The sequence below is a fragment of the Corvus kubaryi genome, unplaced genomic scaffold (genome assembly GCF_017639235.1).
Source record: "Corvus kubaryi isolate FWS band 111438036 unplaced genomic scaffold, C.kubaryi_AGA036_p1.0 split1-131, whole genome shotgun sequence".
In the NCBI taxonomy this organism is placed as follows: Eukaryota; Metazoa; Chordata; class Aves; order Passeriformes; family Corvidae; genus Corvus; species Corvus kubaryi.
The window spans coordinates 22,170,387-22,185,774 of NW_024582073.1; the positions used below are offsets into that span (position 1 = coordinate 22,170,387).

The following is a 15,388-nucleotide window of genomic DNA, read 5'->3' on the forward strand; positions in this document are numbered from 1 at the left end:
GACAGAGCAGAGAAGTAAGAAGGCATACTGTCCAGCAGAAATAATTGAATTTTCTAATTCTCAGCACATTTCATACAAGAAAATTTGTGTAATTGTTCATCCTAAACCCAGAGAATTTTACAGCATAACAGGTGAAATGAAAATCAAGTTTTCTGGAGCTGCTGCACTTAGAATAAGCCTTGTGGGGGTTTTATGAATAGATGGAGTAGAGAAAGATTGATGAGATTTTTTAAGCCCTTTTATTGCACTCTTTCAATGAGCAATGCATTTGTGTATGTACTACTTTCTAAATATATTTTCCTTCTGATAAATGTTGTATTTAATTACCATCTTCCCTTTGGAAGATTCAGGTGCCAAGTCTTAGCCATATCTTTCTTTGCTATTCAGTTTACAGACCATTCCAAGACAGCCTGTTGATACATATGTGCCATACCTAACACAAGGGATCTCCCAGCACAGCCTGGGCTTCTACTTATTGTTATAATAATTTTTAAAAAATTATCATTTTATATGAGCTTTTAATAGATAATATGGAAGAACAGTGTGTCTTCCACACACTTCTCAAGCAGTTGCACTATCTGTTTTCATTGCATCAAACCTTTACAGCACATTTTTAAATCTCAGTTCCAGTAGCTAATCAGCTCTAGCACTGTTTGGAGCTGGGGTTGATTTTCTGGTTTGGTTTGGTTTGGTTTGTTTGTTTGTTTATTTGTTTGTTTGGATTTTTTTTCCCCCTCAAACTGTTTCCTAGCTCTCACAGAGCTTTTGGGTGTTTGAGGGTTTGGGGGTTTTGGTTTGGGTTTTTTGGGTTTTTATTTGTTGAAGTTTGAATTTTTTTGGTTGATTTTTGATTGGTTGGTTTGGGGGGTTGTTTGGGGTTTGTTTGGAGTCTGTTTGCCTGTTTGCTTCTTTAGTTTTGTTGTGGTGTTTCATTCCTTGAAGTGGCCCACCAACAGGTTAGGCAGTACTAAATGTCCTGCTTGCAGCAATCCCCTGTTGTAGTAGGGAGCAATTTATAATTGCAAACAGAGTTGTTTTGAGCTGTAAAAGAAATGTCAGTAAACCTCAGTGTGATCAGCACTGACTGCTCGGCTGGCAATCCCAATGCATCCTGAACTTGGTTTTCTTCAGAGAAAGCCCCCTTGCTACTGGCCGTGCTACCCTATGCAGCAACAGTTTGGATAATACTTTTGGCCAATACTCTCAGAACCACCACTTATATCTTGATGGGAAACGAATATTTTGGGATAGTTATTTACTTTGCCTAGCTACAGGAGTGTGTCAGGCGTTCGTTGTTCATTAACTCCTAACGATCGTGGCTTTGGGGTCCGTCCGTCAGCTGCAAGTTGTGAAACCTGACTGCGTGCTGACTACTCTTGCATGCAGAACTTTTACTCTTCCCGTTGTTTCTATTGAAAAAAACGAACCTCCCTCCGTTTTTGTGGGTCCGTATTTTCCTTCAGCTGCTTCTGTAGCTCCAGCAACAATTTGGAGGGAAAAATGATAAAACAGAGAGAAGACTGAAAATGGTTTGATAAATGCGGTGAAAAGTAGATGAATTGCCGAATAACGATTTCTGATACAGTTCTTTTTCACCAAGGAGGCATCCGAGGATGCAGTCATGTGGAAGGACAGTGTCTTTAAATAAAGTTCCATGTTAAAGAACTAAAGAAAGGGACCTTAGTGTACAGCTGTTGCATCTGATTAAACTTCCATTGGTAGGGATTTAGAAAAAGGTGGACTTGCGTCTACTGGTATTGATTAATCTGTTGACAGTAGTCGAGTAAGGGCTTATCGACATGGGAAATGTTAGAACAAGCAATCAAAGGAAGGTTCCGATATAGATCATCAGTTACAAAATACAAACAGGAACCACAGATCATCACCCGAGGAAATAAGGACATCATCACTTGTATGTGTCTCTAAGTGTTTGTTAGCCACAGAGCGACTCGCAGACTCAGATGATTTTAATTTCTTTAACTATCATTATAAATTCAGACCAGAAAGGAAGCATGGGTCCTGCGATCCAGACCGTCAGTTCGTCGCCTGTACCTTCCCGGGAGTGGCAGTTTGGGGAAACCTGAGCTATGACGTGCACCCGGCAGGTCCCCTTAAGCGTGTCCACTTGGTTACACCACCCTTGCCACAGCCTCTGTAACTATTTTTTTTTTTTTTTCCAGAGCAAGGGCACCCTGTGAGACTCCTCTTGCTACTTGACACTAATTCGAAACGGATTTAAAAGCGAGAGGGGAGGTCAAACAACACTCCTAGACCACCGCAAAGGCGAGAAAACTTCAGACAGCCGCGGAAGGCGCTTTCCCGAGCTCGGCCGGCGCCGGGAGTGCAGCGGCACCGGCTCCCGGCTGCAGGACGCCCGCGGCAGCCGCGGCTGCGGCACCTCCCCGGCTGGGAGCGAACCCTGGCAGCGGCCCCGAGCCGAGGGATTTGCCTGCGCCGGGGTCCCTTCGCTGGGCTAGGGGATCTTTGCTCATCTGCGTCAATTGCCCACGGAAAGACAAACGGAAGAAGAGTGGGGAAAGGAAAGAAAACCCCTTCTTATCTAGATGAAACCACTATCGCGCTTTTTTCCGCACTGGGAAATTCGATGAGTTGCCACTCGCCCATGCAAGGGTGAATTTCGTAATGCCACGATTGTGGTTTTATTTTTAAATTGTGCTCTTTATTTTTAAAATGAAAACTATCGATGCACTCTAGGAAATATCTTTCCTTTGATAATACCTAGTAGTGATTATTGAAAAGGCAGGAGTTTCAACTTTCTGAAAACGTTTATTTCCAACCTTGGGATATAAAGCTTGTAAACTTAGAAACCAAAGGAGGACAAAAGCGTTTGCAAATTTATATGTATATATAAAAAATTTTAAAACCTCACTTCTTTACTCTAGGATAGCAGGTAAAAGCGTCCCACGAGATTTCGGGGGGCGGGATTAGCACAAGAGACAGCTTGTCTTGTTCTGTAAAAACATCACACGAGCCTCAGTCTGAGAACCAGTTAGCACGAAACGTGTAAGAGGGAGCTTGGGATGTTTCTTCCGAAGGGGAAAAAGGCAAGAAAGTCACAGTTTAAGAACCAGATCTGAGGAAAGGTGTCTACATTTTGATAATGCTAAAGATGGGGAGAAGCTACTCTGAGGGATATTAGAGGTGGAGAGTTTGAGATAGAGGAGCACACAGCGGCCTTCGGCATTACCAATCTGTATCAAATGTGATTCGGTTCACGGTAGAGAGACGGCCACAGCGCTCGGGACGGACGTGGGGACACAGTCCCCGTGGACTGAGGAAGAGTATTGGCCTTCCTGTAATACGGGAACGGGAAAATTTGGAAGGGAGGCAGGCAGAGCATGTCCCGGTTTCTTTGGTGGCTCCGTGTTATCTCCTCGGTCCTGACCACAGAAAAAGCGCTGCAAGAGAGAGGGCTGGTTGGCAGCCCCCTTTCGAGCTTTAGCAACGTGTCAGCAGCCCACGGACACGCGTGGGGGGAGCCCGGGCGGCCCCTCCGTGGGCCGGGGGGCTGCTGTGGAAAAGACGGACACTTCACCGGCACAGCGGGGTCATAAATAAAATCGGGCGGCCCCCGGCAAGAGAAGGTCGGGGGCCGGGGGAGAGGCTATACGTCCCCGTCCACCAGGCTGAAGTGTTTGCCCGGCCCGGGGAGGCAGAGGTAGGGGATGGCGCTGCCCGGGCAGAGCAGGGGAAAAGGCAGCGGCAGCAAGCAGCGGCTAAGCAGGGGGCTGTCCTTGTAGAGGGACGGGAAGGAGAGAGCCGCGGCGGCAGCTGGGACCTGCGGCTCCCCGGGAGGCTCGGCGGGCCCCGGCCCCTGGCCCTCGGGCTCGGACGACATTTGTCTCTTGAGCTTGTTGCGGCGGTTCTGGAACCAGATCTTCACCTGGGTCTCAGTGAGGTGCAGCGCGGCGGCCAGCCCGGCCCGCTCGGAGCTGCTCAGGTAGCGCTTCACATCGAAGGTGGACTCCAGCTGGAACACCTGGCTCTTGGAGAAGATGGTCCGCGTCTTCTTCCTGCCGCCCGCCGCCGACGATCTGCCGTTCTCCGAGCCGCAGCCCCCGGCCTCTCTCTGCGGCGGCTGCCGGGGGATGTGTAGCCTCTCCGTGGGGAGCGGGGACCCCGTATCCCCGCCCTCGGAGCGGAAGCTGCGGCTCTTCCCTTCTGCCCGGAGCCGGCGGGACTCGCTGCCTGCAAGGGCAAAGCACAGCATCAGTCCCCGCCGCCGCCCGCACCCTCGCCCCGCATGCACGCACGGCCCGGCGGAGCGCAGGGAGAGGGTGGGGGACAGGATGGGGAGGGGGCTGCCGAGGGCTGGCCGCGGTCCCACACCCTCCAGAGGGGAGCAGGAGGGTGAGGCGCTTCCATAAGGATCCGAGGAAATCCCTCTGCCCCCGGTATGACACGGCACAGACAGCCCCAGGAAGCCGGGAGGGGGCCACAACACCCTGGAAGCAGGTTGGTGCGTGTGCGGCGGCATCTCCCCGCGTCCGCCCGCGGAGCCTCCCCTCCTCCTGCCTGTGCGTGTGTGTCTGCGTGTGCCTTTCTGTGTTTGTGTGTGCGTGTGTCTGTGTCTGTGTGTGTCTGTGACTGTGCCCGTGTGTACGTGTCTGTGTCTGTGTCTCTGTGTGTCTGTGTGTGAGTGTGTCTGTGTGTCTGTGTGTCTCTGTGTGTCTGTGTCCGTGTCTGTGTCTGCGTGTGCGCGGGCCCGGCCCGGCGGTGCTGGGGCTGCCCAGGTACCGCCTGGGTGGGGGCCGGACTGCGGCCCGACGTGCGGGACAGCCTGAGGCGGCTGCTGGCTCCGTACCCGAGTCGCTGGAGCCTTTACAGGGGTCTTGCTCCTCAGGCCCCTCTTCCTCCTCTTCCTCCTCTTCCTCTTCCTCCGGCAGCGCGCAGCGGGCTGTGCCCTGCTCCCTGGCCGGGCGGCGGGGGCCGGGCTGCAGGATGCTGTCGATGCTGAAGGCCGGCGGCGCGGCCGGGGCTGGTGGGGCTCGGCGGCCGCCCCCGAGCTGCACCATGGCGCGGCGAGCCGAGCGTGTCCGAGCCGAGCGTGTCCGAGCCGAGCCGCGCCGAGCCGAGCCGAGCCGCAGGACTGGAGGCGGCGGCGGGAGGGCGGCAGCCGGGGCGGAGGGAAGGATGGGTCCGGGTAGGAGGAGGGGTCCGGGTGGCGGAGGGAGGGGATGGAGCTAGGGGGAGCCAAAGGACTGACGACGGGGGGAGCCGTGCAGGGAAAGGAAAGAGGGAGGGGAGGCTGCAGAGTGGAGAGAAGGAAAAGGAGAAGGAACTAGAGGGAAGCGGAGAGGAAGGGAGGGGCGGGGGGCACGGCAAGATGTCCCGAAAGAGTGGCCTGGGCAGCCGCGGCAGGACAGGGCTGGCTACCCTCCAGCCTAGGCCCTTCACTGTAAGTGGGCAGAGGGAAGGCAGAGCCAGAGCCCACGGCAAAGGCGAAGAGGAGATGGGATGGTAGAACGGAGATCTCTGCACTGAGGGAGAAGAGCGGAGGGAGAAGATTGGAAATAAAATCAGGGGAATGAGGCGGAGTCCGGCGAGGAAAAGCAGCCATGGCAGGCAGGGAGGGAAGGAGGGAAAAGGGAAGCTGGGAGCCGCGAACCCCTTCCCCGTGTTTGTACAGTACCTGGCACGACCCCAGGCAGTCGGCTGAAGGCATTTGCTTAAGATTGTCCGTGCCGCTGTTCTGCAGTGGGGTAGACTGTGGAAGAGTAGTTCCTACAGCCAACGTCTCTTCCCTGTAGTCCTTTCACCTGTAGACTCTCAGACTGAGTACACATGGTTTCCCTGGAGAGAAAGGGACCCTTTTTTCCTCCCAAGGAGCCCCGTGGTGTCAGGCCACCCCAAAATCCACACATAACTTCCACACGCTCCCCCACACCTCACCATCCCCTGTACATCCTCCCCTCCTCCCCGCGGGTCAGCAGAGCTCTTCTGTAGCTTTCAAAGGAGAGAGTGCTGGCCGGCAGCGTGGGGGTATGTGAGTTCACCAAGGTGTGCCTTTGGGAGATGGAGAAGCGCTCATCTGAGCTGTGGAACTTGGGAAAGGATCAATGTGTTTCTGTACTATCTTGAGAACTTTTGCTTCCCACCACCTCCCAGCACTGTAGCGTTTTAAAACCCGTTTGCACTACTCGAGGCAGGACTTCCAGCGATTTTAGAGCCACCGTCAGTTGCGGATCACAGGGAAACCTCTCCGTCTCTGCGACCCCGTGTAAAGCCAGGGGAATGCTTCCAACCGGCTTTTAAGAGGGCTTTTAGTCCGAATCTCGAGGTTTCCACCACGAAAACTGCTGAGGGCAAGCGAGAACCCCTTGAAAAAGAGTTGACAATAGAAGTGCTGACAGGCTTTTAAATATTGTGATGCCAGAGAGTCCATGAGCTAAAATCAGGGGGCATCTTAAGGCTTTGGACTGCGTTAATCTTTAACGCACTGGTACTTGAGAGAGCAGGTTTCTGCTCTTTTTCATGTAATTTTTTTTTTCAATTTATGAATGCACTCAAATTTTAATGCAGCCGTCTGCTGGAGAGCTGCACATTTTTCTGCCAGTCGAAAAAGAAATATATCCATCTTCCATCAGCACGATTATTGGCCACAGGCCCAAACTTGTTGCATTTGTCTTGCAGTCTTCTATACGAACTGGTGGTTTTATCAGAGCAAAATATCTATTTAAGAGAGGGCGAGGGAAGGGCCAAGGGAAGGGCCGCGGTAGAGAGGTACAAAATGTGAAGAAGCAGCTGAAAATATAGTTTAAGAAATTCAGTCTGAGATGGTAAAACTAGGAGCATGGGAGACTTGGATGCCAGGTCGGGCCCCTCTTTGCGCTCCTGTCTTGGTCTCCCCTCTGTCTGTGAGTGAGGCACGTCCCAGGTGATCACATCTGTTCTTGCTGCAAACCATTTCCCTTCTAGTTCCAAAAGGAAAGAAAAAGTCCCTCCTAAAAAGCAAATGCCTTGACTCAGTGTATTTTCCTAGAAGACATTTTCTTAGAAGAAAAAGTTAAAGTTGAAAAAGATAGAAATAAGATGGAAAGTGAAGAAGGAGACATAAGTTTTATCACCCAATATTTTTTTTCACCACGGCCCCCTCCACTTGCCGAGCAGTCCAAGCCCAGCCCTGGGAGATGCGGCCGGGTAACATCCTGCACTGGGGTAGAAAGGTTTGTCATCCTTTCCCAGCCCCATTTGGCCACTTTTCAAAACCGTTTTCGGTTTGCTGGGGTTTTTTTTCCCCGACAAACTTCGTGCAGACGGAGCACGCTACAGAGCTAGATCTCTTCAGCCACTGGGACAAGTTGGAATCAATTCACTGGCCACAAGAGGATGGGGAGGGCGGGGAGCGGGGTCCCCCTGCAGCGTGTTCTACAAGCCAGATCCTTACCGAGCTCCTCATGCCCTCTGCTAGGTCACCTTATCTTCGGGGGGAAATAAAGACCAACAGCTAGAGCGTGTCCTGCACAACCCAATCACCTGCGAACAGTCCTCCTTCGGAGGGAGCGGGACTGCGGCGGGGGGGAACCCCCGGGCCCACTCCAGGCCCCCAGTAACACAGTCCGAGCCCCCGCCCCGCATCTGATCCATACTTTATGTGGGGAACAGTGTCCGACAGGGCAGAGGGGCGGGAGTCTTTCCCAAAATTCAGGGGCTTTTTCCAACAAATGGTTCCCGGGATGCGTGGAGCAGCCCCGGGAAGAGCTTCTTGTAGGAGCGGCCCTGGGCAGGGGCGGCTTTGGCCTTGGCCTTCGCATTCTGAGAGAATCAGAGCCAGCAAAGAGGATCCGGGGTCAGAGAGGCCAGAGAGTGGATCCCCTCGCGGCTGCTCCCCCTCAGCACCGCTCCGCACCATCGCGGTTCTCTCCCGGGCTCCGAAAGGCTGCCGGCTACAAGCAACAGTTTTTCCTGCAATAGGTAGAGATATTCCGACACTGGTGCTTTTTCAGCCCACGCTTCATTTGCATTTTATTTGTGGAGAACCTCGTTGTCCGGGACGCGTGAGGACACGGAGGCCGGTACCTCACAGCGGCAGGGCAGGAAGAGAGAACCTTTCCCTTTTAATAATATAATCCTGCACTAGAAGCTAACATCGTGCAGAGTGGAAACCTTTCACCTGGGAAAGCTTTTTACCAGAAATCACTCGTCATACATATCTATTTTTCCATTTTAGCTCAGAGCACAAGAACTCTCTTACTTTAAACCTGATGGAAATGAAATCTGATTAGATGGTACAGAAACGCCGAAGTCTGGTTTTGCTTGGTTTACGGAATCGAGCTTGGTTTATCCCCCGAGGTACTCGAGGGTAAAAGTCACTCCCTGGATTTCATATCCTCTTGCAAGTAAGACCCTGGCAATTGCAGACACAGCGGCACCTCACAGCACTCTTTAAACCACCTCCCGTGCTCTCCCGGGACACAACCGTGGCGAGTGGGTCCGGAGCAGAAGCGCTGTCCGAAAAGTTCATTAAAATCACTAGGCGGGTTTGGGCACCTTGGCGCTGCTGGTCCCTAAATAAAACTCGCTTTAGCGGTTCAGCCGTGGCTGGACATGAATTGCCGTTTGCTGTTGTGGTCTCAAACCACCCTGCCGCCGCCCTCCTGGGGCAGGCAGAGGTTCGGGGCAGCGGGAACATCCCTCGCCTGCGCTGGGCATCCCGGGGAGGGAGCGGGGGAGGGAGGGCAGAGACAACGGTATCGCTAGCTGGAAAGCAACTCTTCCTGGAGATCCCCAGGAAGGCAGCTACAAAAGTCGCACAGTAACTGGCTGTTCTAGGGAGCTGGGCACTCTCAGAGGAGTGCTCCGGCCCAAGAGGTGTTGGGGCACAGGCAGATGGGGCCATGCTGTGACCCCGGGACAGAGCATCCCTTTTCGAAACTCTTTGTTTCCCTCTGAGGTCAGTTCACGGTCCTCAGCTAAATCGCCTTCCTCTAGACACTGTGCTTGATACCTGCGGAAAAATCCTGGAGGGGACTTCCGAATAAAGCTAGTAATTCACGACTGTTCAGTAGACTGGAATTGCCAAAGAGGAAAGAGAGAGGGAGAGAAAAGAAGAAAAGAAAGAAGAAAAGAAAAGAAAAGAAAAGAAAAGAAAAGAAAAGAAAAGAAAAGAAGAGAAAAGAAAAGAAGAGAAAAGAAAAAGAAAGAAACTTTAAATTTTAGGTGCACATCTAAGTTTTCATTTGCATCTTTTTGAATAGACTTCCATGTATCTCACTACACAGAAATTAAATAGTAAGCAGACTTGAGAAACTCAGGATAGATAAAGGAAGCATTAAGACATCCACCATAAAGTTACATTCATTTGGAATGGGAAGGGAAATGTAAGAATATTGCCTGGATCTGAGGCTGACAGCACTAAACACTGTGAGTCCGCTGGAGTCTGGAGCGAGTCTCTCTCCGGTCGATGGTGAGCACGGGGCACATTGGCAGGGGGCACAGACAGACTATTCCAAGATAATGCAGAGGAAAAGGAAAAAAACCAGAATCGATCCAAATATATTGTTGAACAGTGGAGCCAGCACGCACCTATGAGATTTATCAAGTATTGATTTGCATGAATATTTTAGACTCGTGCCTACGAGAAAAGTTATGGGCCATCTTAAGCCGGTGAGCAATGTACCATTTGCAAAGTAGCCATTTAACAAGGTGCTTTCCAGTATATCGATCATTTTCATTTAAAGTGTAATTAATAATAACATCTTACTGCAGCTACACTAGGAATTTATTTCAAAAGGGCAGTTCAGACTCTATTTTGATTGTCATTTGCTTTGCTTAAAAAAAAAAAATCTTTTCACTGATTATTTTTATTAGCGTCCAATAAACACAAGTTGTCTTTGTGAGTAATCTGGCAAGGTTTTTCTTTGCCTCGCCTCTGGAGTGCCATCTAGCTAAGCTGTTGTAGCAACATTCATTAAATAAATGTCAACAGAAAAGGATTTATGCTGCATAATAATATTACAGCTGTAGTATAACTGGATTTATTTTAAAGCTATTCTGAGGTTGCTTTGATCTATAAAGCAGCAACGTATGTCTCTATATGTCACAAACAGCCTTTGCTAAAGGACTTCGAGCTTTACAGTCCATCAACATTTTTCTTAGAGTTTTCTCTTTGCAGAAGCAGCACAAAGCGTGTGACTCTTACCTTTTTTATTTGTTTAATAAAAAATACACACAAGGAAGAAAACTGAAGAATTTGCTGTCCTGATTTGCGGGTTGGGCTTGGATGTTTGAGTCTGGGGAATTTTGCCTGTTTTGAAATAGTCAATGCACATACATCAGGGACTGCATCTATTGCTAGCTATTTCTCTGCATCCTACAGAAATTTCTTGCCATCAGGTACAGGGAAAAGTATCATTAAAAAAAGCTATAAGGTAAAGAAACCTGAGGTGTTTATGTTCCTACTTTCAGCACATACTTTTAATAAGCCACTATAAATCATTTTCTGCAGAATAAGGCATAAGTAAGCACTTTTTCTTAGATAATTTCACGTCTTGCACCTTTTAATATTTTACCATGATCATAAGTTACAAATACAGTGTATGAAAAAAATCTGTTTATTGATATAATCAGCACATCTTTAAAAAACAAACATACTAATGGCAAAACACATTTTAAAAATCCGATTGATCATTTAGCCCTGCCAGTTCCTTAACTTCAAGAAAAGAATATTTAGTAGAATCAGAAGTATAATAATCTCATATGTTACTCCAAAGAAAAGGCATGTGGAGAGTGGCAGGTGTGTTAAATTTCTCGTTGGATTACAATCTACTTTGATATGACTGTAGTGAGTCAGGATTTCACTCCAGTAGGTAACACTGGGAGATCTGGGGAGCTGCATTTGAAGGGAAAAACGGTCTAGCCGCTTTCTTCCAGGGGCAGGCAATCTTTGAACGGCATCAAAATCAAGTGCTTGCACCCTGAGGAAGAAACATCACCCCAAGTCACCTCCTCTGGCAGGAAAAGGCTGAAGTCCAGCCCAGCCACTTTCCCCCGCTGCCGGCGGGTCCTGTCCAGGGCACCGATATCCTCAACTTCGCCGCTTCCCAGTCCTTCTTACACCGCTCGGGGACCAGGCTTTAAAAGTTTTCATCTCAAATTCGGGTGTTTGATGGATATGCCAAGAAAACGGCAGCAGAATATGTCCGGAGATTTCAGAAGGAGAGCAGCAGCAGCTGAAAAAAAAAAAAAAAAAAAAAAAGAAAGAAAAAGAAAGAAAAGAAAAGAAAAGAAAAAGAATAACCCCAAAAGACAAGAGCTTCCAGAAACGGGGCTTAAGTCGAAACCAGTATCCCGGCAATTTAGTACTTTTCTCCGGAACCTACAAATATATATATGTATACATATATATGTAATTCTCGAGTGGTTTTGAGGCTTGCAACGTCCTGACTTCAACTGCACGGGCTGGTGCTCAAAGCCATACTTCGGGCCAAAGCAGAAGAAAAAATGATAAAAAAAAAGAAAACGAAAAAAAAAAGAAAAAAAGAAAAGAAAAAGAAAAAGAAAAAGGAAAGGAAAAGAAAAAAATAGAGGGAGGAAAGCCCAAAATTGTGTCGAGGTTATAATCCACCCCTGACCCTTCTTCTCAGATTTAGTATCAAAGCTGAAGCTTCACCACATCTTGCTGATCAATTTCATAGCCAGAAAAAGCAAGATTGCTCCAATTATAATGAAAAGTGTAGGAAATAGTAAGAATTAGACTGCCCTTCCTTCTCGGGAAACAGGTCCGCATGTACGTTCCCCAACAGATCCAGGACCTGAAGGGACACCAAGTGCTCCGAGCTGGTTGGTTCAATTGCAGCTGATTATGCCCTAAAACATAAAATCAAAGCTTGACTTTCCACCAAGGCCGAGTTTTATAAGGTCATTTCCCCCTTAATATTTTGAAAAAGAAATTCAAACTTTTAGAAACAATGATGGTCCCGAAATTAATTTTAAGAGTGAGTAGGAGGGGAGAAAAAAACAGTTTTTAAAAAAAAATCAATAACTTTGCATGCATAATACTTCATATAATATCATGTTGCAGGTTCGCTCGCATAACCGGCCATACAGCTCCCCAGTCTGTTCCCATCTGATTATTTTTCTTTCCTTCCTTTTTAATTGCCAGTGAATTATTAATCGATTACACAAACCAATCCCGTAAGAGACAGATAAGTCGAGGTGCGCTTTCCTCAACTTCTTCAGGAGACCAAAAAAAAAAAAGTGGCGAATCCACTTGTAAAATACAGTATGTGGAATTACATACATATATATGTATATATAAACCCGTGTATTTTAGCTGATAATTTGCCAGGGAAATAAAATGAAAACAAAGAAACCAAATCCTCACAGCTCGGATTTCAGCAGGGCAAATTCTTTTCAACAATTTGACTTCAAGTTGTTTCAAATCAAACTCCTGCATCGAGAAGGACCAGGGGGCACCAGCACATGCTTGGGTGTCGATAGTATGGAAATGTGAGTAACAATGGGAGGGGGATCTGTACGAATTAAGTGGCTAAAACAAAGGGCCCTAGAGAAGCTGCTGGAGGCGGGGATCAGCAGGATCCCCGGCTCTGCACGGAAAGCTGCTGGGGCAGCGGGGAGACTTCAAGGTTTCCCTGTAGGAGCGCTGGCCCGGGGCACCAGAGGTCCCGGGGAAGGTCTCCTGGCCGCGGCGGGGGCCCCGAGGCTTGGCCGCCCGCGGGCTGGGGGCGGCGAGGCCGGAAAGCGCCGGCTGTTCCGTACATTCGTATCACGCTCGGCAGCTCTGCGGGTCGCAGGAGGAAGGGTCGGGGGAGTCTGTTGCCCCCCGGAAAACGCCGGTCTGTGTCACCCTGGGGCCGGGGCGGCGGTGAGGGTTTAGCCGCTGCCACGGGGCTGGATTTTCTTTGGATGCACGGCGGTGGGAGCCCCGCCGACCTGATCCCGGTGCATGGCTGGGGTTTTTGCAGTCCTTTCGGCTCCCTCCGGCTGCCGCACGTCGCTCCGAGTTAACCCCAAGAGTAAGTTTATTGCACGTTAAAAAAAAAAAAAAAGGTCAAAAACAGAAAATCGAGAAACGTGTAAGTTGAAAATAAAAAGTCCGTGGAGGAATGGGGGTGGAGCTGGAAGCCGAGGGAGGGGGCCGCGGTCCCGGCAGAGGTGGGCGCTCAGACGAGTCCTGTCATCTGCGACCGTAGGAAAGGGAGGGAGGCGGCGGGGAAGGTGCCCAGGGGATAGCTGACGCCGCTGGAGAAGCCCACCAAGGGGGGCGACATGTGCGGCAGGGTGAAGCCCAAGGCGCTCGCCGGCGAGTTCTCGTGGTACAAAATGGGGACCCGCACTATCCTTTGGGCTGCGTGGGAGAGGTTGGCCGCTTCCAGGTCTGCGGCCAGCTGCCGCTTCCACTTGTTGCGGCGGTTCTGGAACCAGATCTTCACCTGGGTCTCAGTGAGGTGCAGCGAGGCGGCCAGCCCGGCCCGCTCGGAGCTGCTCAGGTAGCGCTTCACGTCGAAGGTGGACTCCAGCTGGAACACCTGGCTGCGGCTGAACACCGTGCGCGTCTTCTTCTTGCGGCCGGCGGCGCGTTGCTCCGGCTCCCCCGGCTCCTCGCCGCGCTCCTCCTCCTCCTCGCGGCCTCCCGGCCCCGGCCGCCCGCCCGCCGGGCCTCTCGCCGCCGCCCGCCCGCCACCGGCCGCCCGCTCCGCCGGCTCCTCGGGCAGCTCGGGCGAGTCTCGGTCGCTGGCTGCGGAGAGAGGCAGAGGGCTGTTGCAGGGATTGAGGGAGCAGGGGCACCACACAGCCCGCCCACCCCGCGCCTCGCTCACCGGGAGGGGAAACAACGCGGCTGCGAGGAGAGCAAGGCCGGGAAGCGAGGGGCCCGGGAAAAGGCTCCTGCCATTTCTCTGCCTCCTGAGATAAACTCCCAAACGTTTCTGAGTGTATACACACACGCATGCTTATATGGAAACACAAACCTTGTATTATATATATATAACTATACTGATCTATGGACATGCTCATCAATCTGCGTATGTGTGCACACACACAAACGCACTCCTACGTATGTGTATAACACATATAGACTGTTTCCGAATCATAAAACGTACCCATGTATATATACACACGTGTACATGCACAAAAGTGTGTGTATACTTTTTATATCTGTATGTACACACACGGATATGTGTGACCTCTCATTTATATACACACATCTGTATTTACTCAAATACACACAAGTACATTTGTGAGTAAGTACATTGTGTCAGAGTGGTAAGCATAACAGTGCGTCCGTGTGTATATAAAGAGTATATAAGAGGGATAAAAAAAGAAATAATTCACTGCCCATTATTCTGGACTTCAAAAGCTAGTGGATCAGGACAACTATTCTAGTATCGGGACATATCTCCGTGGAGTTCCCAACACTGTGCATTCCAACCACAATTTTAAAAGGGAAAAAAATATTTCTTTCTCTATAGAACAGAGGAAAACCAGAAAATTTAAAAAAAAAAAAAAAAAAAAAGAAAAAGAAAAGAAAAAGAGGTGGGGGGGAAAGCAGTTGTTTTTGGAGTACTTTTCTGTTTCTATATGTACCTTTGAGAGAAATTAAAAATATTAATAAACCCATTACTGTGAAAAGAAACTATTTGGATTACAAATCACGCCTCTTTTCCTTATTGAGCAATTGTGAGATCTCTACAGACTCGTATAGGATCACAGAGATGCGCCGAGGCACAATGTTTTTTCTATCAGTAGATAGAAAATAACCACTGATGGCAGCCCATACACTCTATCACATGTTAATTTCTGCCCCAAACCCAGGCTTCTGCTCCAGAACCCGCTCCATCGGGATCCCTGCAGCGAGAGGCCGCGCTGCGGGCGGAGGGCAGCGGGGCTGGCTCTACGGGATGGGGCGGCAGGGGCAGCTGGGACCGAGCCCAGCTGCTTCCCCGGCTTCCCAAACTCTCCACTGCGCTGCTGGGGGATTGTGCTCCCAGCTTTGTGGCTTAATGGGAAGTTAAAAAAAAAAATAAAAAAAGGCAGACCTGCCTCTTAAAAAAAAAAAAATTTAAAAAAAATGGAGAGAGGAAAGAGAGAAGAAAAAGAGACGGGGGGGAAAGGGAAAGAAAAAAAAATCTCCAAGCAAGCCAAGAATCCCTGTTTACACTTCGGGCGGCGGGGCGGAGGCTCCAGGTGTCTGACACACAGGGAGCATTTCCGGAGATTTGCCCCGGGCGGCCGAATACGGGGAGGCAGGGCGGGGGCTGCGGGGGCACTCCGGGCATCCCCCTCCGGCCTGCTCCGGGCGGCCGCGGCGGGACCCGGACCTCCCCACCCCGGCCGGAGCAGGAACACCCCCCACCCCAGCCCCGGCAGGGCCCGGCGGTGAAGGGTGGGGAAAGGCGACTTACTG

The 15,388-nt window shown here is 50.2% G+C and overlaps 2 protein-coding genes across 3 annotated transcripts in view; both read right to left on the minus strand.

Annotated features, from left to right (window-relative positions):
* Positions 1-2,767: 2,767 nt before the first annotated feature.
* On the minus strand, positions 2,768-5,121 carry LOC121676757 (homeobox protein HMX1-like). 2 transcript variants are annotated; one of them, XM_042053680.1, is made up of 2 exons: positions 4,826-5,121; positions 2,768-4,209 (listed from the first exon to the last, which is right to left on the minus strand). In XM_042053680.1, the coding sequence occupies exons 1-2, from the start codon at positions 5,034-5,036 to the stop codon at positions 3,626-3,628; spliced, it is 795 nt and encodes a 264-aa protein (XP_041909614.1). In that variant the 5' UTR covers positions 5,037-5,121; the 3' UTR covers positions 2,768-3,625. The 2 variants fall into 2 exon arrangements, with proteins under 2 accessions (XP_041909614.1, XP_041909615.1); XM_042053681.1 differs by lacking the exon at positions 4,826-5,121 and adding an exon at positions 4,351-4,593.
* A 5,029-nt stretch (positions 5,122-10,150) lies between these two features.
* Positions 10,151-15,388, minus strand: part of LOC121676624 (homeobox protein HMX1-like) — a 6,368-nt gene continuing 1,130 nt past the window's right edge. The window contains exon 2 of the mRNA XM_042053393.1: positions 10,151-13,933. Coding sequence (XP_041909327.1) covers positions 13,146-13,933 — 788 coding nt within the window. The 3' untranslated portion in view covers positions 10,151-13,145. The remainder of the gene's footprint in view (positions 13,934-15,388) is intronic.

What these genes read in the sequence shown, in the direction of transcription:
- LOC121676757 (XM_042053680.1), bottom strand. Translation starts at nt 5,036, where the DNA reads ATGGTGCAGCTCGGGGGCGGCCGCCGAGCCCCACCAGCCCCGGCCGCG. An exon ending in TAAAGGCTCCAGCGACTCGG is followed by an intron (nt 4,210 to 4,825) that starts GTACGGAGCCAG and finishes TTGCCCTTGCAG; the next exon opens with GCAGCGAGTCCCGCCGGCTC.